This window comes from Dromiciops gliroides, chromosome 4 (genome assembly GCF_019393635.1).
Source record: "Dromiciops gliroides isolate mDroGli1 chromosome 4, mDroGli1.pri, whole genome shotgun sequence".
Taxonomy (NCBI): domain Eukaryota; kingdom Metazoa; phylum Chordata; class Mammalia; order Microbiotheria; family Microbiotheriidae; genus Dromiciops; species Dromiciops gliroides.
In genome coordinates, this window is record NC_057864.1 from 227,778,544 (window position 1) to 227,805,794 (window position 27,251).

Below are 27,251 nucleotides of genomic sequence, written 5' to 3' on the forward strand. Positions count from 1 at the left end.
AAAAAGAAATGATGGGGAGATGTAGAGCCAGAAAGTGGGGATAGAGATGGAGAGATGCAGACAGCATGGGGAATAGAATGGAGAGGGGGAGAGGCACAGAGAGTCAGTTACATAACCATGGAGTGGAGTTGGGAGCATTTGAGCAGAATAAAGAGTATTGGGGGGGCTAGGGGGGGAGGTCTCTTTTTTTTTTTAGGTTATTGGTGGGAGACAGACTAATTCTTATCCATGTTAACTTGGGTTAGTTCATTAACATAACTGCATCATTGAAAAGTTATGCTGTTCAGCTGGTGTCCTGCAGATATCTGGAACTTATCTAAGGCTTACAGACCTTAGATAGGCAATTAGCAGGACCAAAAACCCTTATGGTAAGACCTATCAGGATGTGGTTTTTAGTTAATTTATGAGAGTTTACAAGTAACTTATACTCTCTTGATCCATGTGACAGTCTATAACTGACTTTGTTTCCCCTTTTCAATTGTACATGTAGAAAATGGGAGACTCCCTCATGTCAAGGAGCTTAAAAAAATTTTTTTGGTCAGTATTTTATTATTTTCCAGTTACATATAAGGATAGTTTTCAAAAATTTTCTCCCACCCTCCCTTCCCTCCCTCCTCCCCAGGACAGAAAGCAATCTAACATAGGTTATATATGTGCAATCACATTAAACATTTCTGCATTAGTCATATTATGACAGAAGTCAGAGCACCCCCCAAAAAAAAAAACCCAGCCCCAAAGTGGAAACAGTATGCTTCCATCTGTATTCCTAAACCACAGTTCTTTTTTTCTGGATGTTGAGAACATTTTCTATTAGGAAGTTTCTTGAAATTGTGCTAAAAAGAGCCAAGTATGTCACCATTGTTCATCACACGATGTTCTCCTGGTTCTGCTCCTCTCAGCATCAGTTCATGTAAGTCCTTCCAAGTCTTTCCAAACTCCCCCTGCTCATCATTACTTTTCACATTGATTTTTTTAAACTTTGTGCTCCAAATTCTCTTCTTCCCTCCCTCCTCATCCCTCCCTATGAAATCCTGCAATTCAATATGTCATACATGTGCAATTACGCAAAACATCTCATAAGTCAGGTTGTGCAAGAAAATAGACAAAATACCTTTAGAAAGAGGAGCTAACAAATAAAATAATACTTCAATCTATATTCAGATACCATCAGTTCTGTCTCTGTTGATGGTTTGCATTTTTCATACGTCCTTCTGATAGCATCCTGCTCATCATTTCTTTCATGGTTACTATTGTTAACTGTATTACCCTCCATCTTAATCCCTCCCCTTGATATTTACTCTATTATCTATCTTCCTTCACCCTAACCCTCCTTGAAAGTGTTTTGATTCTTACTGCTCCCTCTCCCAATCTGCTCTTCCTTCCATTGCCTCTCCCCGCCCCCCCCATCCCCTTCCCCTCCTGCTTTCCCACAGGGCAAGATACAATACTATCCCCTCTTGAGTGTGTAAATTATTCCCTCTTTGAGCCAATTCTGATGAGAGTTTGGCTCACTCACAAGGAGGTTAAATTCTAATAGGATATAGGAGGATTTAGCTGTAAGTCAGGTAGAAAGGCCCTTTGGTCCTTAGTATGCAGAGGCAAGGCAGATGGTAATTCATGTTCTTAATGTTATATCTGATGATAAGAATATATTATCTGATGTTGACCCATTTGTCAATGCCAAGGACTTCAGTGACTTTGTTTTCTGTATTTAACTAAGGTAGCCATGGTTGCTGAAGAGACGGGCTGCAGTGCCTATGGAGGCAGTTATGATTTTTTTTGTTTCCACAAAGGTTGCTGAGGATGCTAGTCTGGAAGCAAGATGAGTTTGGGAAGTAAGGGTTAAAGAGAGAGAGAGGGAGGAGAAGAAAGAATAAGGAAAGGAAAAGAAGGAAGCAGATAGGCAGCTATTCCTGGACTTAGTCTTCCCTCAATTCAGGGAATTTAGGTTGGTGGCAGTTGATAGTGGTGGTGGTAAGGATGGTAGGCTCCTTTTCCAAAGAGCTTAGCTAGTGGTCCAAGGAGTTCCTGTTCCTGTGCCTCTTGGTCTTAACCCTTACCAAAAAGCCCTCATCCTTTCAATGCCACCCTTGGATACTTGAAGGGAAGTAATAGATGTACTCTGGAGACCCAGCCTGAATTAGGAGAGTAAAAATAATAGCTCACATTTATATAGCAATATGTGCCAAACATTGTGCTAAATGCTTTACAAATATTTAATTCACAACAACTCTGGGAGGTATGTGCTATTATTCCATTTTACAATTAAGGAAACTGAGACAAACAGGTTAAGTGACTTGCTTAGGGTCACACAATTAATTTCTGAGGTAAGATGTGAATTCATTTTCACCCAGCACTGTATTTACTGTACTACCTAGCTGCCCCTAGCTCTAGAGCATGCTCTCTACCAGCATAGCAAATCCTCAGGGTCATTGTAGGACATAACCTGACACCCAACAAAGCTAAGGAACCCAAGTGCTTCTCTTGCAGCCCTTCAGACATCATCATTAACATCACTAATTGCCCCCTGCAGCAATTGCTGAATCTCTTTGCTATGCTACAATGTGCATTGCAGATTGGTGGAGACTTGGATACTTTCACCTTTAAGGAGATTCAGTGAGAGTTCCCTCTACCCACTGTAGATTATCAAATCAATTCAAACTGTACTATGTAGGCATTGGGGATGAGTAGATGAGGTATATGGTATGTTAATTGTACAGTAAGGAGTATCCATTGTGCTGACCCTGGGTAAAATTTCAATTTACCTTCAGCACCCTCCTTACTGTTCCCTCTCTTGGTATTCCCTTCTTCTGAGCTCTCTTCTTGTCCTATCTATTATAATCTAATGTGTTGTTAAGTTATGTCCAAGTCTTTGTGACCCCATTTGGGGTTTTCTTTGCAAAGATGCTGAAATGATCTGACATTTCCTTCTCTAGCTCATTTTACAGATGAGAAATGGAGGCAAGCAGAGTTATGTGACTTGCCCGTGGTCAGACAGCTGATGTCTGAGGCCAAATTTGAATTTGGGAAGATCAAGTCTTCCTGACTCCAGGCCCAGTACTCTATCCACTGTACCACCTAGCTACCCCAGCCTAGTGTGTGGTACCTCACTAATTAGGGCATTGTGCTTTAGACCTTCCCTTCAGACATCTGGTAAAAAAACATTAACTTGAGCTAAGGTGCTTGTTTGTTTTGGGGGCAGTGAGGGTTAAATGACTTGCCCAGAGTCACACAGCTAGTAAGTATCAAGCATCTGATGTCAAATTTGAACTCAGGTCCTCCTGAGTCCAGGGCCAGTGCTTTCTCTACTGTACCACCTCGCTGCCCCCGAGTTAAGGTTTTAATGTCTGATAATGTTACCCTTCAGAAATAGTAAATAAGAGAGGTGATCCCATAGAACTAGGCATGTACTCTGGCTCTAGGGATGGACATGAGCACTGGGATCTTGCTAAAGGACATGGGCTTTATTTTGCTCTGACAACAGAGGCAACAACTGTTTTGTACTGGTGTTTTGATTCTTACTGCTCCCTCTCCCAATCTGCTCTTCCTTTCATTGCCTCTCCCCGCCCCCAACTAGTGTGTGAATCCCATTCTTACCTCTAGGCCTCAGTTTCTTCATCTGTAAAGAGGTAGGGTTGGACCAGATGACCTCTAAAATCCCTTTCAGTTCTAAATTTAAGATACTATGATTCCTTAGGGAGGTGGGGGAGGGAGGGGCAATTGGTGTATCTTTATCTAACTCCCCATCCCTGCTGCTTATTATATGACAGAATAGAAACAGCATTAGATTTAGAATCAGCACCAGAGTTCAAATATTGCCCCTGCTACTTACTAAGTACATGCTCTTAGGCCAGTCAATTCTCTCAGTTTCCTCATCTGTAAAATAAAGATGTTAGACTAGATACTAAAGTTTCCTCTGGTTCTAAATAATAACTTCAAGGTGATCATTCACCTTCCCAAGTTAAAACAAATTCCTAGCAGTAATGCTTGAGAAATTTCTCAGTGGAAAGGATGGAGAAAGCATATATATATTCATTGTAGTTAGAAGTATATAAATCTAAGTAGATTGAGACACTTATTAACAGTATTTGCCCCCTTCTTTCCTCTTCTATTCCACCAAAGAAATTATGATATCTAATTTCCTTCTGTAGAGGCAGAAGAATATTTTCCAAAATAATAGTTTAGCTCAGTTAACTTATTAAATTTGTTAACTACAACATAAAATTGCAGATTTTGAACTAAATTCAAGCCCTAAGCTACCTGGGTCAAAAGATTCAAGCACAGAATACAGCTATATTCTGTGTATTCATTTCTCACATGATTTCTCTGCTTTTATTAGTGCAAAATTCATGGTGGTGAATGACAAACTCTCCATTTCAGAAGGGAAAAGAGTAATTATTTTTGTGGTGCCTACTATATACTTTACAGATAGTTCATTTGATACTCATAACAACCCTGCAAGGTAGCTACTGTTATTATTCCCATCTTATAGATGAGGAAACTGAGGTAAACAGAAGACTTTGTTGATTTGTTTTTTCCCCTACTCAGAGGGACAAATGATCACTCCGGGGGACTAACAGTCTTACTGACCTAGCCCTTTCTTCCTTCTCTGATTCAAGAGTAGAATGTCTGTAGCTCATATGAAGATTGCTAGAATGTCCTCATCTCAAAAGACCCATGACCATGTAAAAGGGCCAAACAGCAAAAGCTCAAACAATGACAGCAATTTGATTTTATGTTTATTTTAAAGGCAGAATGCTTTTGTGACTAACATTCAGATAAATGTGTTATGTCCAAATTCAGGGGCTGCTGTTTTCCCTTTCTTCATGAAGTCATCTATAGACAGACCTTTGATCTTTCTGAGCCAGGCTATTTTGCTTGCTTTATCTGGATTGGCCGTCCCAATGGGTTTCATGTTCTTATACTCCATCATTTTGGCTTCATTGTATTCTTTCTTTTGTTTCACCGTCAGTAGCATAAACCCAGTATTGACCCGATAGGGATTGGCTGTCACAGTGTATGTGGGTGCCTTTACCCGGAGATATGAGGACTCTGCTGTGCTTCGAATCATCATACGATTAGGTTTGATGGTATGGGTGCTAGTCAGGTTCCCTGGCTTTGCATGCACTCTTTCTTCTCCATCCTTCAAGGTTCCACAGGACTTAGGGCGGATGATCATGGGCTGTGGGATGTGAGAACATACCTTAGAGCTGTGTAAGGACTTCTTTAAGTTAGACTGCAATTTTTGGATTTCAAATGGGGTGCTAGTTCTTTTAAAACCTGGAGCAATACTGGCAGATTTCAACTTCTTGATCTGAGCGGCCTGTTCAGCCCTCCCTGGTAGGAGTGACATATCTTTTAAGTCCAGAAAGTTATTTGAAGCTTCCTGTTGGAGGACTGCAGGTCCCCAAGCATCACGGACATTGGCTGTTGGGATACAGAGATGGTCAGTATTATTTGCCGTGTGAGTTTGCTGCAGGGAGCTGACAGTCAGAAGGAGCTGATCAGGTGAGAGAGGAAGTTGCAAGCCCTGTTTCTTTAGGCGCTGTAGAACTGCTTCTGAAGTTTCAACAGTTGCAGGTCGATGGATTTGAAAGATGTCACCTGTTTTCCCAAAAGGTGAAATGAAGAAAAAAGAGCTTCATGATTACATGAAAATGCCAGATATTTGAAAGGCATTCTAATAATTGTAAACACCTGAAATTACATAAAAATAGCTAGCATTCATATGGTGCTTTAAGGTTTGCAAACCACTTTACAAATATCTCATTTTATCCTTTATCCCATTTTACAAATGAGGAAGCTGAGGTAGATAGGTTAAATGGCTTGCTTAGGGTCACACGGTAAGTGTCTGAGGCCAATTTTGTACTTGAGTTGTCCTTCCTTTAGTAAAATAATAAAACTTGAGATATCCAAATGAAAGATGTCCCTAAAAACCTTGGTATTAGTAAGAGTATAAACTTATTCCATTCATTGCAATATAAATATCTCAACCATTGGTTTATATTTCTAGAATACCTTTTTAAGAATTGCCTTCAAAGCTGCTTTACAAGCCACACGAGGAAACCAATCTGATGTCTTAAACAGAGGTATCAAACACTGTCAAAATATTCCTGAGTCTACCCTGAACCAGGTTAAAATGTAATTGGGAGATATTTAGCAAAATAAAATACAATGGAACATAGATGATGTTCTTATGTGATTTCCTAAGTCAGTACACGACACCAGGGATGATCCTTATGTACAGTTTAGTGGCTCCCATTTCTATTTGAGTTTGACACCACTGCCTTAAAGTGAAGCCTTGAAAAGCACAATAAAATAAAGCAACATCGATTCCCCGCTTGGTTTTTTAGCTTCTTAGGATTTTTAGGCTATTTCCAAACATCAGATCCAGTCTCAAAGTATTTGAAGGTTAAATATTCTCAAAAATCCTCAAAGAATGTTTTGCAGGTTTTGAAAGTAATTCCTTCAGAGGAGTTCAAAGATATTTGAGCAGTAGGAAACAGTGGGAAAAGTGTATGTCCTCTCAGAATGACTACTTTAAAGAAGATAGTCTTCATTTAGATGCATAATTTGTGGTATATTTAAAAATCAGTGTAATTACCTTATTGTCAAACCTTTCGCTGGACATACAGTTAAACTTCTCTTATTCTTAATGGAAAATACCTATGGGATAGTTTCTCATGGGAATATCATAATACTGTAAAATGGGATTCTAGGAAGAGCAGGAGGATAGGAACCAATCAGATTGAATCATCACCCAAGAACACTGTTTAAGTGTAACTTGACCAAGAGAGGTATGAAATGCTAATTTAACCTAGTTGGATCTCTATTTTACCAAACCTTTGAATGAGTCTAAAGTTAAAGGAAGGAGTGTGGAGACACTGAATGAAGCCAGAATTTGGTAAAAGGTGCAAGTGGCAACTTCAGTTTTGACACCTGAAATGATACTCTGAGCACAGGGCAAGGGCTGCCCATTTTAGAGTAATGTGCACTGGGTCAACTTTAGTAGAACTAGTTAAAGGAACTGAATTTTGATTACCAAGAAGAACCAGTACTAGCCACCAAAAGGGTATAATACCGAGGCAAACATCAATGTCTCCTGTAGCTCCACCCCCCCCCCAAATCTCACAATCCTTCTACCCCCAACAATCATCCTATAACTCTTCTGTCCTTTGTGACCAAACTTGAAAGGGCCCTCCACAATAGGTGCTTCCATTTTTCCTCCTATCACCCACTTCTTAATCCCTTACTTGGTTTCCTGCTTCACCATTCCACTGAAACTATTCTAGTTACTAATGACTTTTTTTGAAGCATACCTTTTTTACTTTATATTTCTTGCCTGTATGTGTGGGTTTTTTTGCAACATGGCAAATATGAGCATTTCTTTTTAATGATTTCATATGTATAATTGATATCAAATTGCTTGCCTTCTTGAGTGGGGGAAGGAGAGAAAATTTGCAACTCAATTTTTTTAAAAAACATTAAAAAATTTTTAAATGTAATTGGCAAATGTTTAACAAAATAAGTAGGAATATATATTTTTGAAAAAATGATGGATTTGAATTGGTTAGAGGGGGTCACCTCCTTACCCATCTTGAGTTCCCTTCACCAATTAAATCATAGTTAAGACCAAAAAAAAAATGGACAAGGTATTGTGCAAGGTTAAGTGCTAAGACTATAAAGACAAAAATGGAAAACAGTCCTTTTCCGCAAAGAGTTTACATTCTCTTGGCTGATAGGGCATGTATACAGAGTTGCAAGGAATCATATATAATCCAACCTTTTATACAATTCAGAAATGTCATTTTAAGTACCTCTAAATTATCATCCCACCTTTACTTGAACACTTTCAGTGACAAGAAGGTCACTATCTTTCAGAGTAGTCTATTTCATTTTGAAACAGCTCCTGATGTGAATCTGGTCTTTCCGATTGGACTTAAAATCTACCTCCTTGTAATGGCCTTGCTTTGGTCAAAGTCCTGCCCCCTAAAATAAAGCAGGACAAATCTACTCCCACTCCCACATGGATAATCCTACACTCCACTTCCATTTCACTTAGACAAGATTTTGTCTGCCTGGTACAATATAAGCTCCTGGAAGTTTGGATTTGTTTCATTTTTGTCTCCATATCCCCAGCATCCAGTACAGTGCCTAGCACATAGTAAATACTTAATAAATGCTCATTAAAGAATGAATGAATGAATGAAGTTCTGTCTGCAGATACTTTCTAGTCTTACTCCTGATTCGCCTCCATTCAATTGACTTGAACACAGCACTCCATCACCCTTGCATCTTTGTACTTCCAGACTCCCATGTCTGGAATGCTTTGCTCCCTCACCTTTTTCTCTTAGTTTTCTTGGCTTCTTTCAAGGTTCAATTCAAAACTCATTTTCTGTCTGAGGCCTTCCCCAGGCCCCCTATCATCCATCTACTGTGTATATACTGATGATTTCTTAATAGCTAAATCCAAAGACCTTAGTCTCCGTAGCCTTTTACACTGTTCTTTGTCTTAATACTCTCTTCTCTCCAGGTTTTCAGAACATTGCTTTCCTGGTTTTCCTACTACCTATATGACTACTCCTCAGTCTCCTTTGCTGGATCCTCATCTAGGTCATGCCCTCTAATCATAGGTGTCCTACTGGGTTCTCTCCTACACCCTCTTCTCTTTCTCCTATCACTGATGATCTCATCAACTCCCATGTATTTAATTTCCATCTCTAATGCTAATGATTCTCAAAGCTTTCTACCCTGCCCTAACCTCTCTACAGACTTCTAATCTTCCATCTACAACTGCCTTTCAGACATCTCAGAATGGATGTCTAATAAATATCTTGAACTCAGCGTGTTCAAGAACTTATCTTTCTGCCTAAACCTTCTTCTCTCCCTCCCTTCAGCTTCCCTGTTACTGTCAAGAGCAACATCATCCTCCAAGTCTCTCAACCTTTCAACCTAGGTATCATCTCAATTCTTCACTCTCTCCCGCCTCATTCCATTGTCCCCATCCAATGCCTTCATCCAGTCGTTTGCCAATGCCTTTCAAATTCACCTTTGCAACAACTCTCAAATATGCTTCCTTCTTTCCTCTGATATTGCCGCCACTCTGGTGCAGGCCCTCATCACTAGTAGTCTTTTGGTGGGTTGTGCATACCTCAGGTTATCTCCCCACTCCAATTGATTCTCCATTCAGCAGCCAAAGTAATTTTCATAAAGCCCAGCTTGACCCTATAACTTTTCTATTCAGTAAACTTCAGTGGTTCTCTATCACTTCTAGGATGAAATAAAAAATCCTGTTTGGCATTAAAAGCCCTTTATAACTTAGTTCCCCCCTACTCTTCCATTTTTCCATATTACTTCCTGCCACATCCATTGACAGTGACATGCTATTGTTCATGAACAAGATACTATCTCTCAGCTCTAGCCATTTTTTCTGACTATCTCCCATGCCTGGAATGGTCTTTCTCCTCAGCTCTGTTTACTGACTTCCTAGCTTCCTTCAAGTTCCAACTAAAATCCCATCTCCTATAGGAAGCCTTTCTTGACACCTCTTAATTCTAGTGTCTTCCCATTGTAACTTATTTCCTGTTTTCCCTGTATGTAGCTTATTTGTACATATTTGTCTGCTTATCTGTCTTATTATGCTGTTAGCTCCTTGAGGGCAAGGACTGTCTTTTGCCTCTTTTTGTATGCCCAGCACTTAGCACATTTCCTGATACACAGTAGGCACTTAATACATGTTAAGTGACTGTTTTTGGACAGGTGGATACGGATAAAAATAGGACTCAAGCAAAGAATCAGGGTTAAACTCAAGTATATAGCTTTTATATTGGCTTTAAGGCTTACAAAGGGCTTTACATATGTTATCTCATTTGAACCTTACAACAACCCTAGAAACTCCAGTACCTTAAGGTTACCCCTAGAGTCCTGAGGGGAGTAGTTATTATTGCCTTCTGGAGACTCCGCTTGGCAGTGGGAGTGCAAGTTGGAGGATTGAGCCCCAAAGAGATGTTATAAATGGGAAGACCTAGATTCTGATTCACAAAGTGAATACTGGAGAGAAAATGTAACCTCTGGCTGAAATTGTTCCTATCACAAAGACATTGCCATAGAATCTTGGTGCCCTGGAAGGTATTATCCAGAGTTCCCCAGGTTCCATGGAGAAACCCCATGATTGTTCCTAAAAAAGAAAGTGTAGCCACTTCTGGTGCCATGCTTCTCCTGCGAAACCCAGAAGGAAGTTTATGAAGGGCACACTACTCTTCTCCATTCAAAGTGGGGAACATAGAGGCAATCACATCAGGAGTGGAGATGAGCTACTGAGAAGACCAGAATAAGAGTTGAGGCTGTGACTGTCAGAGATAGGAGAACAAATCAAAACCAGTAGCTGCAATGGTTGCTCTGTCTAGAGGAGACTCCTCTCTGCTCACTTTATTTCTCATCTCTTACTGGTGGGAACAGGAATAGGAGAGTTGGGTTGAAAGTAAAAATTAAACTCCAGATGTAATTAATGTGATAGCTTGCTTTTTAAATACCTTGTTTTATATATGTCTGTACATATATATATACACACACACAAACATATATGTATTTGTATGTATATATGTATATAGATATGTAGATATACATATATATACATACATATATATCTGCTTTTCCTGTGCTATTGATATTATTAACAAATTACATGGTCATGTGATCTTGTGATTGAAGATTGAGATAGAGGGAGCCAATCCTAAGAGGAAATTTCCCTAGTCCTGTGTCCATGGAGGAGGAGCGCTAACTAGAAAGTTTCTTCAGTATTTCACTGCCAAGAAAATTATCTCCAGGGTGGGAAGTATAAGACAAAAATGGTTAATAAGGAATCGAAACACAAAATAAATGCCCTGAATAAGTTAAATTACCAGGTGTAGATGAACTACCTTCCAGAATGTAAAGTTACTCAACTACAATTAATGATCTTTGAAAACCCATGGAATGGAAGAATCAAGGATAGGAGGTAGGCAAATATCGCCTAAATTTTTTAAAGGAAGTTATATTCTTCAACTTGGTTTCAATGCTTGGAAAAATTCCAGGATATTTTATTAAAGTGATACAGTGTGAGCATTTAAAAAAGGGAGGCACTGAGGACAAGAGCCAGCATAAATTTATCAAGGACATATCATGCCCCATTAAACTCATTTCCTTTTTTTTTTTTTTTTTGACAGCATTAGTAGATTGTCAGGGAAGTGCCTGACATAGTATACCTGGAATTTATGTATACTAGTATAGACAAAATAAAACTGGTTCTTTGACAAGGAATACTTTGCAAATCTACACAGCAACAGAGAGCAAAATAAATGAATATCGGGTCAAGGGAATGGAAAAAGAAAAGAGGAACAGCAATAAACTATACAGTGTATACCAAAAGTCTTACCGAAGTTTAAAACTACTGAATCTTAAAGTTACACTAAGACCTTTGGAACACCCTGTGTTTAACATCTGCTACGTATAAGACACTGTGTTTTAAGAAGACCCTTTATTAAGCACATGATAAGTGCTTAAACTTTTCAGGGGATTTCTTTTTCTTTTACAAAGATAAATATGACAAAGACCTGGTCTCAGAGAGCTGACAGTCTAATGGGGGTGAGGGAAATGCTATGAGTACAAATAAGCACTGTATATACAGGATGAGAATGTGATAAATACAAAAGATTATTCCTAGCAAAGTTTTATGAAACAAGAGAAATCAAAATCACTTTTGGCAGAGGAGGGACAGGAAAGGCTTCATGGAGAAAGTACATTGGTTCAGGCTTTGAAAGAAGGGAGGCTTTAAAAAAAGAGAATGGAATATTAAAGTCTAGACAGGGAAACAACAATCAAAGGTATATAGCTATGGGAGAGGGCAAGAGGAAAACAAAAGAGTCTGATGTGGTTATAAGAGAATATGTGAAGGGGAGTGGTGTGGTAAAAGCCTGGAATAGAGTAAGGTCAGTGATTGATTGTATAGAAACTTTAATAGTTTTATTTTATTCAGTTACCTAATGGGGAGCTACTAAAGTTTTGTGTTGTGTTTTTTTTTTTAAATAAAAGAGTGACATGGTCAGAAAAGTGAATAAAGACTTTTACTTGAGTAGAAGTGTGAATAATTGATTGCAGATGAGATAGTTTGGAGGAAGGAAGATCAATTAGGAATCTATTAAAAATCTAGGTTAGACCATCTTATTTAGATGAATAGCATAAGATTGTCAATGTCTACGTCATTCTCTTGGCAGATAAGTCAGTCTGGTTAATGTATATAGTTTTATGAAGAAAGAATACTAACATATCACTTCTATAAGGAAGCAGGAATGTCAACTTAAGATATAATAACTATATATTTTAACAATTAAAAAATATAATTAAGGTGCTGGTAATTGATATCCTTTGTTCATATAAAAATGGGAAAATTTGTTCATAAAATGTACTATTGCATATCTGATATGTATACATATATACATATAGATAGATAGATAGACATATCTGCTTTGTTGTACTTTCTCTTCTCCCAGCCCAAGGAGAGAAGTGTTAGTGGGGGGTGAAGAATCTTAGAGTTGGAATGAACTCAGAGTCCATCTAGTCCAAACTGTACCTGAACAAGTATATCCTCTCAAAAATATTCAAGGTCATTCAGCCTTTACTTGAAGATTTTTAGTGAGGTAGAAGCTGCTCCTTTATAGGGATGTGCATTCTACATTTGATACAATGTTAATTTTTAAGGAGTTTTTCCTTATGATGTATTGAATGGAAAGCACACTAGTGGGGTGAGGGACTTGAACTAAGACACTTAAAAACATTTTAAGTAGCTCATGGATAAGTACATATTCCTGGGACTTCCTTCCAAATTGACATCAAATCATTAATGACTACTTTTATCTTATTTCTAAATATACCTACTGTACTACAAGGTATCCTTCATCTTACCATCATGTCCAGAAAGGAGACTTCATCTTTTCCTAAGATCTAGGTAAACTACATCTAAATATTCTGGTCAAGAGATGCTGCTACTTCCTTTCCTCTTACTAACACTCCAGTCTGACCTCAGACCTATTCATTCAACCAAAATTGCTCTTTCCAAAGTTAGTGATGATTTCTTAACTTAAAAATTTAATGATCTCTCTGCAGCCTTTGACACTATTGATCCACCTCTTCTATTTGAGACTCTCTTCTCTCTAGGTTTTCAGGACAGTATTCTCTCCTGGTGCTTCTCTTACCTGTCTCACCATTCCTTCTCAGTCTCTCTTGTGGATCTTCATCCAGGTCATGGCCAATAGCCATGGTTGTTCCACATGGTTCTCCTGGGTCCTCTTCTCTTCTCCTTCCATACTTCCTCACTTGATGATTTCATCAGGTCCCATGCATTTAATTATTATGTCTATGATGATGATTCTCAGATCTACTTATCTAGCCTAAACCCCTGTGTTGATCTCCTCATATCTCCAGCTACCTATTAGACATCTCAGACTGGTTGTCCATGATGTAGACAAATTAAAGTCAACATATCCAAAACTAATCTTATCTTCCTCTTAACAGCTTCCCTCTCCCTAACTTCCCTATTACTTTTGAGGGTACCATCATCCTTCCAGTCACCAAAGCTTGCAACCTAGTGTTATCCTTAATGCCTCACTATCTCTCACTTATCATATCCAAATTATTGTCAAAGCCTGTTGGTTTTACCTTCATAACATCTCTAACAAAATCCATGTTCTCTTCTCTGACACTGCTACCACCCTGGTACAAGCCCTTATCACTTCATATCTGGACTATTGCAAATAACCTACTGGGTTGGTCTGCCTGTCACAAGTCTCTCCACACTCCAGTCCTTTCTCTACTCAGTATAAGTGATCTTTAAGAAAGTTCTGGCCTGACCATGTCATTTCCCCTATTAAATAAACTCCAGTGGCTCCCTCTTACTTTCAAGATTAAATATAAAATCTTCTTTATTGTATTTAAGTGCTTCATAACCCACCATGCCCCCCCATTCCTGCTGTCCTCCTCCTTTCTTTTCTTCTTATACCCTACACACTATCTCCTTCCCCACATGAACACTTCCATCCATTGACACTGATCTCCTTTCTGTTCCTTGAACAAGATGCTTCATTTTTTGACTCCAGGAATTTTCACTGGCTGTCACTGATGCCTGGAATGCTCTCCCATCTTTGCCTCCCTTCAAGTCCCAACTAAAATCCCCCTTAATTCTAGTGCCTTCCCTTTGTTGATTATTTCAAATTTATCCCATATCTACTGTATTTGTACATGTATGTGTTTATTCCTCCATTTGTCTATGAGGTCCTTGAGAACAGGGAATGTCTTTTACCTTTCATTGTATTCCCAATGCTTTGCATAGTGCCTGGCTCACAGCAAGCACTTAACATATATTTATTTAACAAGTGAGGTTAGTCTGGAATTACCTGTCTTGATGAAGTATTGCTAACTTTGTGTAATTAACACTTTCTTTTCTTGATGTTCCCTTAAACATCCCTTAATAATATATTCTCGGGGCAGCTAGGTGGCACAGTAGATAAAGTACCGGCCCTAGATTCAGGAGGACCTGAGATCAAATCCAGCCTCAGACACTTGACACTTACTAGCTGTGTGACCCTGGGCAAGTCACTTAACCCTCATTGCCCCACCTCCACATAGATATATATATATATTCTAGAAATTTACCAGAAGACAGTTAAGTCTGTCTAGATGGCAATTTATCATAATGTCTTTTGTGCTCTTTGCTCTGATAGGGACCTACCCAGTAGAAAGTGCTTCCTGGGAAAGCATTTTCCCTACACAAAGTAAGATCACATTATATCCCAAACTACCCTTCCTTTGTTGATTAGAAGCATCTGAGGACCCTGTGGCTGGGACTTTTCACCCTTACCCTTACCCTTACATTTCTTAAGCATATCCTAAGGCAAAATTGTGGAGTTTATCCTTGATATCCCTGTTATTTTTGACTGGTGTATAATAAAAGTCAATGTTTTAGTGAAAAAGAGTACTGGATATAGATTAAGAGGATCTAGATTTGAATTCTGTCTTCCTACCTTTAACAAATTAATTCATCTCTTTGGACCTCATCTGTAAAATGAAGAGGTTAGACTAAATCATATCTACGATCCCAACCTCTTCTGTACTCCCATGGCTATTCACCATAGGGTCCAGGCCAACCTTCAAAGAATCTTTATCTTGCATTTAATCTTTAACCAGTTCTTGTAATGGTTGTACTTTTTTATCATGGCTGAAATTTACTAATACTAAATAATAAATTTATTATTTAGGAAACCTAAATCAATTCTGACAGAAACAGTACTTTTCTGATACCCAATGCTTTGTACAAGCACATTATTTCTTCCCTACTATCCCTTTTACACACAGAAAAATACTATTACAGAGTGGTTAGGTCACATGCACAAGTACTCACAGAAAGCAAGCCGTAGTTAGGATGTAAATTCAAGATGTTTCGGCATTATCTTTTTTTTTTTTTTAAACATTCTCACTATATCTATCCCATTACCATCTGGAAAATAACTGACTGATGTTTCACTTCATCTTCCAGTATCATAGCATCAACAAACTCACCAGAAACTGACACAAATTCAAATTTAGTAACCAACACTTCTGGAACATGCAACAATTCTATCATTCTGTGACTGTTTTAATGAACCATAACATTCTGGAAGGGATATTTTTTAATCATTTAGTCTAACCCCCTTATATAACAGGTTGGAAAATTGAGACCTAATGAAATGAAGTGACTCTCATAAGCATACATAAGGTGGCTAAGAATTGGAAATCAAAGGAATGCCCATCAGTTGGGGAATGGCTAAACAAACTGTGGTATATGATGATGATGGAATATTATTGTGCTGTAAGAAATGACAAGTAGGACGATTTCAAAAAGGCCTAGACAGACAGACAGACAGACAGACACACACACACACACATACATATATATATCTGTATCTGTATATATGTATGTATGTATGTATGTATGCATGTAAGTAGGAGAATATTGTGCACAGTGACAGCAATATTGTTGGATGAAGAACTATAAATAACTTAACTATTCTCAACAATACAATGATCCAAGATAATCCCAAAGGACTAATGATGAAGCATACTATCTGCCTCCAAAGAAAGAACTGATATTGATTGAACACAGACTGAAGCATGCTATTTTTCACTTTATTTATTTATTTATTTATTTATTTATTTATTTATTTATTTTATTCAAGTTTTCTTATACAAAATGACTAATACGGTAATGTTTTACATAATTGCACATGTATAACCTATTTCTGATTGCTTACTGCCTCAGGGATGGGGGAGGGGAAGGAGGAAAGGAGGGATAGGATTTGGAACTCAAAATGTGAAATAAAAATGTTCATTATCCAAAAAAAAGAAATATTAAAAAATAAGGGCATATGACTAGTAGCAGACCCAGGACCAGACCCCTCTCATAATTTCTAGTCCTGGACTGTTTCTATTAATAAAGTTAGAATCTAATAAATCCAGGTTAATTAAAATAAACCGTGTTGAACCAAGGGGGCTATTAAATTTTGGTGACTTGACAGGGAAAAGGGGTTGGCTATAGTAGGCAGACAAATGGGATATAGAGGCTCTGGATGATTGAATGCAAGCCTTTCCCATTCATTTATCTTGCATTCCCTTTCTACAGAGTTCTGGGAAAACTAGGAATGTGACAGCAAGGGAAATAAATAAGGATGGGCAGAGAGAACTGGTGTGGTATTTCCTACAATGACCTGTGTAGCAGGGCCTTTTGCTCTTTATGACCTCAAGGTGGTGAAAGTATATGGAAGAGAAACTACAAGTCTGTTAATTTTTAACAGACAGAACTGTGCTTTTAGCAAGATAACAAAGTGATTACCCATTTCAGATTTTTAAAAGTCCATCAGAGAAGAGCCTTTCTATGCCTGAATCTATATTAGCTTCCTTAGAAAAAGAATAAGACTGGCCCAAAGGGCTATAAAATTTCATACCGTTTAACCCAGAAATACCACTACTAGGTCTGTATCCCAAAGAGACCAATAGAAAAGGACCTACATATAAAAATATATTTGTAACAGCTCTTTTTGTGGTGGATTTTTTTTGGTGTATTTGGAAATCTAGGAGATACTTATCAATTAGGGAATAGCTCAACAAGTTGTGGCATATGATTATAATTCAGTACTGCTGTGCTATGGGAAATGATAAAGGGAGTTGTTCAGAAAAACACAGCAAGACCTATATGAATTAATGCAAAATGAAGTGAGAAGAACTGGGAAACCATTGTGTACAATAAAAGCAATGCTGTCATGATCAACTGAAAAGACTTGACTACCAAAACAAGATCCAAGACAATTCCAAAGGACCTATAATGAAAAAATATTTCTTCTCTCTAGAGAGAGAACTGATGAACTCTGAATACAAATTGAAGTATAATTTTCTCACTTTATTTTTCTTGCTTTTTAAAAAATATGGCTAATCCGGAACTATTTTTTGCAAGATTTAACATGTATAATTGATATATTGCTTTCCTCAGTGAGTGGGGGAGGAAAATTGGAGGGAGAGGATTTGGAACTCAAAATTTAAAAAGAAAATGATGTTAAAAATAATAAATTGAAAAACATTTTTTTAAAAGAGTAAACAGTTTGAACATGGCTTCAAGATAACCTCTCTTGTGCAGAAGACAGAAAGTGAGTTGTCTTGACCGGAAACTTTCATAAGGATATACCTTATGATGGAGTGATAGGGCAAGTAACTAACAATTTATATGACTTTCACCCATCAACCTCTATTCAATATCATATAAACCTGGGTCTGGACCACTCTCATTGCTCTACAAGTCTAAGCCATCCAGCCTTCACCTTATGACTTACTAGGAGACAGAGAGGATTGACCTATTAATTTTTCCATAGGGTGATCAACTGATCCAGTTCCCTATACCAATCCTAGAGGACTGGTAAATTCTAGAGGAGGATTTAATATGCTTAAGAAAACAACTCTGCTTTGTAATAGTGTATGTGCCAAGGGGAAAAACTCTACAAGGTCTTCCACATTTCTCAAATATTTTCCAGTTGTGTAAGAATGATAGACTGTTTTCATGGTTATTCCCTTAGAAAATAATGCTTGACATTGTACATTAGGAAAAAGACGAAAAAAAGTAGCCTGGAGTATGTCTCTTACCACATGGTAGATGACTCACTAAAACAGACAACTCCATTCCAAGTGGAATGAAGAAAGGGACCTTAGATAATCAACAGATTATCTGGTTTGAATAATTTTACAACAGCCCCACCATCACCATCTTCCAGTAAGGTCAGCCCCTCCCAAGCCTCTCTGCCTTTGTATTCACAAAATAATTTACCAGTATGCTTAGCTTCAGTTTCAGGGTGTATCTTTGGATGACTGGGTCTATGGTCCTTTGCATAGTCTTCCTTTTCCTTCTCTTTGGGTTTCTTGGTAAGTGGTTTATTCTTGTCTGAATAATACTGCCATTTAACCTCGTCAAACTCGAACATCACAATGTTGCTCTCTGTATTGATCACCATCCTAGGACCAAAATAACACCTCAAGACAGACACATTTAATCAGGCTTCCAACAAAAGAGAAGAGCAGCCACATGAAGTGAAAATTGCAGGCCTTGTTCCACTTTATCCAAAAAACATGAATGAAAATTCCCAAAGCATTCATTTGGCAGATGCAGCAAGTGAAGCTATTCAGTGGGTATGGACACTTGGAATAATTCACAACTATAATTTGAAATGAAGGACTTTAGATGTCTAGTCTAATCCTCCCATTTTACAGATGAAGAAACTAGTAGTGAAGGTAACTTAAGAGAGACAGTCTCTTAATCCAAGTCCTCTGATTGAAAAATACAGCCTTATTATTCCTTTCTCAAAAATGAACACGCGTGGCTTTTGTCTTCCATCAAAAATAGGTACATGTTGTACATTGGAGTTGTTCATTTTTCCATCTCAACACTAAATATCCTAGTTAAGGTTTTGTTTTGAGTTTTTAGCTTATTAGTTGACAATATTTTTAAATGCCTCAAGTCTTCAGATGACTGTTAGATGTTTGAGATAGGAACTAGTACTACAGATTAGAAAGTGCTGAATACTAAGGGAAGGAGACATAGAAATGTATCCTTGCAGCCTCAGACTGAGTACAGCATTACTGATACACGTTTGTGAATTAAAGTATTTGTTAACATTACTGAATCAAGATTAACGTGTAATGGGACTGAAAATTTCTGAGCTTGGCAAAAAAAAGGCAGATCTATTTTTCTCCTACTTTTTCACTCTATCTTGTCAAGGAAAAGCATTCTGCATTTTTTAGCAAAAGAGGAGTATCTTTTTGCAAGGCATTACCTCACTAATGTCCCCTTTGCTTTATACTCTAGTGTAGAGGGAAAGTTTCTAGAACTTTATTTTAAAAGGTTGTTGAAGCAGTGTACCACCAACTGATGTCAGTTGCTCACAATATCTAGAAGATTTCAATTACATTTTCTATTGGATCTGTGCACAAAAATAATTCTCTCCTCCCCTCCCACCCCCTACCCCCCAGGAAAAACTGGAAAGGAGCCCTGGGGACCATTTGTGATTTATATCAATAATGTAAAGTTCCTCTTGGAAAGTAATGTTTAATCAATTAAAATCAAATCATCTTTTAGCATCATAGATTTAAAGCTGGATGGAACCTTAAAGGCCATCCAATATGATCTACTCATTTTGGAGGAAAATTAGGCCCAGAGAAGTTAGGTGTCTTGCCCTAAGTTACACAGATAGAAAATAATGAGACTGGATATAAAACCAAGAATCTCTGATTCCAAATCCACCATTCTTTCCACTGTACCACACAGCTTTCTTTTTCATAAATGATAAAGGTTAAGCAAATTTGTTATAATTTTATAATATTTTTCATTTGCCAACATTGTTATTGTTATTTTTTAAATTTTACTTTCATTAAGGACTTACTGCCCTACTTTTAAGAAGGGGAAAGAGTATTACCTAAAGTTTCACTTCACAATTGAGGGAAATTAAGTTATTTTTCACAAATTATATAGAAAAATCAGAATCAAGAACTTGATTCCACTTTGCTCTATTAAGATAACACACTTGTTCTTAATATTGTGTTCAGAATATAATAAACACATTGTAATGAATAATGCACTCAATGATCCTAAGTATTTTTGTACACTTATTGACTCAATTCTCTCTTAGCATTCCTACTCATTGCAACACCCCCACATGCATATTCCTTCTCACAATTTTCTTTTTATTAGCAGTGTGAGATTATGGACAGTTAGGGCTACCAGGTAAATAAGTGTGTGAAAGATGACTTCTTGGTAGCAAAACTACATTGTGAAGGATAATGGTACCCTGTTTTATGATCAGGGAACTCCAACACCAAAAAAACTTAAGTGATTTTCCTCTAATCACAGAAAATCTTAGTAACAAAGCGATGATTTTGACTCCCAAATGGTTTCTAAGACTTTTGCAAAGCCCATCTGGCCCCCAAATCCATTCTCTTATAATATTAGTAATCAGATGGTATATATACTCATACTTTTAGTGAGAATCACGGAATTTTACTTTTAGAAAGGACCTCATGGTACATCTATTCCAATCCATACTGAAAAAACTCTGTATTTCAGTATACCAGAAAAATGGCCATCCAGCCTTGCTTGGAGACCTCAAATGAATGGAAGCCCACTATTTTTCACAAGGCTACCCACTCCACTTATGATTAGATATGATTGTTAGAAAATTTTTTCCCTACTTCAGACCTGAATGTATCTCTTCCCAAATTCTACCCATTACTCCCAGTTCTACTTTCTAGGCCCAAACAGAACAATTCTAATCCCAATCTATCTTCCAGTTTACCCTCTAAATGTGTATAACTCCAACGAGTCTGTCCTGGATCATTTTCTCCTCTCCCTATGTTCTGTCTTTTGGTGAGTTTATCTAATTCCCTCAGGTGATTACCTCTATACACATTAACCCCAAATCTATGCATAGAGCTCTAGTTATCTCCCCCAAAATTTAGTCCCACTGCTAGAATTACCTGTTGGATTTCTCCAATTGAATATAGAGTCAGAACCCCAGACTTAAATTGATCACCTTATCACCCCATCCAAACACCTTTCCTTCCCAAGTTCTCTTTTTAAAAATTAATACCATTGCCCCAAATATCTATGTTTGATCCCCCAGAGATCTCTTTAATTATTCCCTCTTCTTTACTCCCTATATCCAATTAATTGCCAAGTTTCATTGATTCTACCACTGTAGTATTACTTACATCAATGCCCTTATTAGCAAATTGAGGGAAAGTTTCCCAGAATTCAACAATATTTAACAAATTTATTAGGCATTTAATATATCCAAAGTATTATGCTAGACTCTAAGGGAATACAAAGATGAAACGACATATTCCCTGCCCTCATGGAGCTTACAACCTAATGGGGGATAAAACATGTAAGTAAAATAACTATAATACATAGCAGAATATAATGAGTGCAAAAGAGAGGTCCAGACAAAGTGCTATGAGAAATCTGAAAAGAGATGTGTAGAATCATCCAAAATAGAATTGCTCATGGCTCTGTCCTCCACACCTACCACCCACCTGTTGCCCTCAATAAAGAAGGACAGCACTGGGTCACTTCTGCTATTGGCTTTCATCACCTTCAGACAGGTCCCATTCAAGAAGTTATATATGCGGATCTTTCCATCAGCACAGCCACTGATTACCCGGAGATAGAGGAAGGCCACACAGAGCACCTCCCTAAAAATAAATAAAACAATGAGAATAGTCCATTCTCTGGGCAGACAGCTATATATAAAATATTTTAAAATGAGGAGTGTAAAGAAATTAATTTTCCTTTTTTTCCCCTTTCCTACCCTCTTACCTCTTACAATAAAGGCACAGCGCCTAGGTATGTTCCAGGTTAATTAATTTGTCAATAGAAGAAATCAAGGTTTGCTGGTGCCAAATATTCCTTCAAGAAATTAGGCACCTAGTGTCCCAACTCAGACAGGGGCTATATATAGCAATGTTATGGACTGTCTTCTTTCCTCCCTACAACCCCTATTAGTTGGGAAGTGGCTAAAGGGAGTATGTGGAGAGATTAGCAAATTAACTTTATCTCCAAGGTCAAAGAGGTTTAAAGAAAGAACTTGAAGCCTAGAGGGCAGGAGGACATTAGCTGAATAAACCCAATGGATCACGAAAAGGAAGACTACAGCAGAGGAACCATACAGAGAAATAGCTGCTTTGCTTCTGAAGATTCCTTAAGGTTAAAAGCAAGTCATCTTACAACTTGTCCAACATTGGGCTTGGAATCAGGATACCTGAGTCTGTATCCCATCCTGCTTCTTACACTTACTGGCTGAGACCTTGGACAAATCATTCTATCCCTTTGGATCTCAATTTCATCATCTCCCAAATCACGAAATCAATTAATAAACATTCATTAAGCTCCTAATGTGTGTTAAGGGCAGGTAGGTGGCATAGTGGACAGAGTGCTAGGCCTGGAGTCAGGAAGACTTGTCTTCCTGAATTCAAATCTGGCCTTAGACACTAGCTATGTGACTCTGGGCAAGTCATTTAACCCAATTTGCTTCAGTTTTCTTGTCTGTAGAGTGAACTGGAGAAGGAAATGACAAACCCCTCTACTATCTATGCCAAGAAACCCAACGGGGTCATCAAAAGTTTGACATGACTGAAATTACTGAAAAACAGCATCAAAGAACTTATACTTATATTGAAATAACATTTTTATTTCACAGGAGCAAGAGTCCTTAAGATGAAAGCTGTTTTGGGGGCAGCTAGGTGGCACAGTGAATAAAGTACCTGCCCTGGATTCAGGAGTACCTGAGTTCAAATCCGGCCTCAGACACTTTACACTTACTAGCTGTGTGACCCTGGGCAAGTCACTTAACCCCCATAGCCCCCCCCCCCACACACACACACAAAGATGAAAGCTGTTTTGATGTCTTTTTTCCATGAAGACATGGCTTGATGTCATCTGTGTACAAGTGATTAATAAGATATCTGATTCAACAACTTCTTTAATTTGAAAGCCAAACTTAAGATCTGTGTAGGAGGGATTTTAGTGGATTTAACTAAGACTAAACTGCCTCCCTTAAAATGTCATATTTCATATAAATTATTCTTAGAATTATTGTGTTGTTGGCATATTTTAATGGAAAATAGTTTTCCATGTGGACTTTTTTTTTTTTTTGGTGAGGCAATTGAGGTTAAGGGACTTTTTGAAAGAGCTTTTTGAAATTCTAGTCTAAGTATACCAGTTTTTTATCATTTGTTTTCTTTTTATATATAATTTCTGAAATGTGCATTATGTGAGGATTTTCGATGATTTTGGATCTTCAACTTTTCCCTTTTTAAATTATAGTAGCACCTCAATTTCATCTAAGCTTAAGAATCAAACTATTTTTATAATTCCTACAACAATACACTGATAATTGACTTGGAGCTGAGACTATACATGTAACACACACATAAACACACATGCCATATCTATATCTGTATCTCTATCTATCTATACCTATAAATGGTAACACCTGTTGTTTCCACTTTCCCTCTTTTTATTTTAGTAATTCTTCACTTTCATCTTATGTAGGTTTAAGAATCAAATTTTTTTATGTAGTACTGGTGCATAATGAAAATATTCATGTCTTCAGTAGATTTAATTCATACTCATGGTTTGCCTACTTTAGGGTTCAGTGCCATTTGTACTGAAGAATTCCAGCAGTTGAAATATTGGCATTTCTGATGTACTCCTAAATATTTTGCCTTCTTGTGGTACAATAAAACAAAGGACTGCCATTCACTCCACTGTACTCAATGTCAAACTGATCAATGTCATTTATATTAGGACAAGAATACAACTCTATGCTGCCCCATTTATTTCTTGCATTCATAGTATTTTTATTAAATGGGGGGGCGGGAACATCGGCTAATCCATTCAGTGGTATTTGCAATACTAACTTACCAACAATGCAGGGTTCCTGCCAGGACTTTACAACTACCATGATTTCAATGCACAGGATCACTACTGTATATCACTCTGATTAGCATTGCCTTATCTTGATGTTGTCTATATGCTCCTATTATAATGACAATGGATAATGAATTGGGCTTTGATGATGATGGTGGTGGTGGTAGTGATGATGATAATGATATGAAAATGACTGTATCAGACAAGCAAAGAAAACATGGGGAGACCTTCTCAATTGGATGTCCATATAATACAGATAGCAAATCTGAGAGCTTCTGGTTTGGTGTAGTTATCAAAACCTGGAGTATTGAAAAAGGAACATGTCACCATTCTGAGAAATAAGGATACTTAGATCAGAGGTTCATTATGGGCCAGAGCAAAGATTTTTTGCAGAATGCAATGACACTGACTTTAAAAGAAATGCTCAAAAACCTCTGTTGTATTCTGATTTTTGTCTCCTCTGTTAGGCTTTTTAAAAATTAGTTTTATTGATATTATCTATTTCTTACATAGCCATAGTTATCCTAAGTATCTCTCCCTCTCCCCTCTTGTTTCCAGAGAGCTATCCCATATGGCAAAAGACTTTTATTTAGAGAGGAATAAAAAAGGAAGCACAACTGATAGAAACATTGACAAATCTGAATATATGTGCTATATGTAACACCTGGAGACCTCCCACATTTATGAAGGGATAGATTGAGGGTGTCTTTTCATATGTATCCATTTGAGTTATACTTGATCTTTATAATTTTGTTAAATTTACTTTGATTTTTGTTTTGGAATTAAATTGTTCTTTCCATTTATATCATTGTAGTTATTGTGTATATTATTTTCTTGGCTCTACTTACTTCACTCTGTATCAGTTCACATAGAATTTTTCCATGCCTCTTTGTATTCATCACATATACACATAATTTCTTATAGCATCATAATATTCCATTATATTCATGTACCACATTTGCTTATCCATTTCATAACTGATAGACTTTGTTTACAATTCTTTGCTATCACAAAAAGTGCAACTACAAATATTTTAGAATATATGGGGATTTCCTTCTTTATTGATGGCTTCCATTGGGTATAAGCCCTACACTTAAGTTTCTGGTTCAAAGGTTATGGACATTTTAGTTACTTTATTTGTATAATTCAAAATTGCTTTCCAAAATGGTTGTCTCATTTCACAGCTTTGCCAACAGTGTTTTAGTGTGTTTTCTTTCTAAAAACCCTCCAACACTGATTCTTCCCTTTTTCTGTCATTTTTGCCAATTTGCAGGTTATGAGGTAAAACGTCAGAGTTGTTTTGATTTGCATTTCTCTTATTATTAGTGATTTGAAGTATTTTTTCATGTGGTGTGAATACTTTGCAGTTCTTTTTTTGAGAACTCTTTATATCCTTTGACCATTATCTATTGAGGAATGGCTATTATACATGCATGCATGCACATGTGTATGCATAAATACATGTACATATATGTACGCAGATGTTCATGCAAATTAATTGTTGATATCTGGGGATACCAAAGTCTTATAAGGGAAATTTTATACAAAGTGTTTTTTTTTCCCCACTTGACCCCTCCCCTTCTTATTTTATATACAGTAATGTTATCTGTGCAGAAACATTTCAGTTTCAAGTCTTCAAAATTAACTATAATTGCCTCTGTGTCTTAAGAATACATATCCTACCAGTAACAGTGAGAGGTATATGATCTGTTTCTTTTCTAATTTTTTTAAACTGTGATCTTTACTAGTAAGGTCATTTAGAATGTATTGTGGAATGTGGCATATGGCCTAAGCCTTAGTTTTGCCAGACTGCTTTCCATTTTCCCCAGGAATTTGTATCAAATAGAGTTTTTCCTTAGGTAATTTGTGTTTTCTAATTTGCTATTGAATTCTGTTGTTTCTGAATCTCCCTTGTCTAGTCCATTCCACTGATCTATTTCTTTATTCTTTAACCAACACTAGATGGTTTTGATGACAGATACTTTATATTTTGGAGTCTAAAAGTGCTATTCCCCTTTATCCCTACTTCTTTTCATCATTAGGAGGACAAGCTTTTAGTTGTTTATTTTTTAAAATTACTTCTATAGGGTATTTTTTATTTCTCGTTTACTTCCCCTCTAATTTTAAAATTCTTCTCTTTTGTGCTTATTTTAAGTTTATTTGTTAATTTTCTTATTTTTAAAAATGCATATTTAGTTCATTAAAACTCTATTTTGTTAATGTATGTTTTTAAGGATATGATTTTTCCTCTGAAGACAGTGTTAGCTGCATACTAGAAATTTGGGGTTGTTTTTTTCACCATTATCACTTTCTTTTATATAGTTATTGTTTTTATATTTTGTTCTTTGACCCACTCATTATTTAGGATTTCATTATAAAGTTTCCATTTGAGTCTGTATTTTCCTTTGAAGTCCCTGAACCAATTTTATTCTTATTGAATTATGTTCTGTAAAGGATGTATTAAGTATCTTTGCCTTTTGACACTTGTTTGCAATATCTCTGTGTCCTACATGGTCCATTAAAAAAAATCCATATAGGGGCAGCTAGGTGGTGCAGTGGATAGAGCACTGGCCCTGGAGTCAGGAGTACCTGAGTTCAAATCCGGCCTCGGGCACTTGACACTACTAGCTGTGTGACCCTGGGCAAGTCACTTAACCCCAATTGCCTCACAAAAAAAAAAAAAAAAAGTTCAAGAGACATAGTTTCTGGACCATTACAAAACCCAAGAAATCAACAACAACAACAACAAAAATCCATATAGTATATATATTGTGTGTGTATATACACACACATACATATATACTGTATATTACTTTGCTTTCTCATTTAGAAGATGCCATGTTTTCCAACTCAACTTTCTCCAGCAATTTGTTTAGTTCTATATTTTCCCTTTTGTTTATCTTTCTGTTACATTTATCCAAAACTTATAGAAGGATATTAAAGTGTCCTATCACTAGTGTACTACTGTTTGTATGTTCTTGAAGCTCTGATAATATTTCCATTATGAATTTGGAAGCCAAGGTATTTGGATGTATAAGTTTAATAATGATATTGGTGTATTGTCGATGTTTTTTCTCAGCAAAATATAATTTCTGTATCCCTTTTTATAATATATAAATAATATTCTATATATTTATATAATTCTATAATATACAAAATATACTTATATAATATATAATATGTAATTATATAATATTTATACAATCATATTCAGTATTTATAT

General features: G+C 36.9%; 2 protein-coding genes across 2 annotated transcripts in view; both read right to left on the bottom strand.

The window, feature by feature from the left end:
* LOC122752702 (zinc finger protein 850-like) overlaps nucleotides 1-27,251 on the bottom strand; it is a 1,092,329-nt gene that overhangs the window by 606,237 nt on the left and 458,841 nt on the right.
* Nucleotides 4,775-27,251, bottom strand: part of CDRT1 (CMT1A duplicated region transcript 1) — a 101,151-nt gene continuing 78,674 nt past the window's right edge. Inside the window, exons 11-13 of the mRNA XM_043999584.1 lie at nucleotides 21,634-21,792; nucleotides 18,377-18,561; nucleotides 4,775-5,604 (exon numbers count right to left, since the gene is read on the bottom strand). Of these exons, the coding sequence (XP_043855519.1) occupies nucleotides 4,775-5,604; nucleotides 18,377-18,561; nucleotides 21,634-21,792 (1,174 nt within the window). The remainder of the gene's footprint in view (nucleotides 5,605-18,376; nucleotides 18,562-21,633; nucleotides 21,793-27,251) is intronic.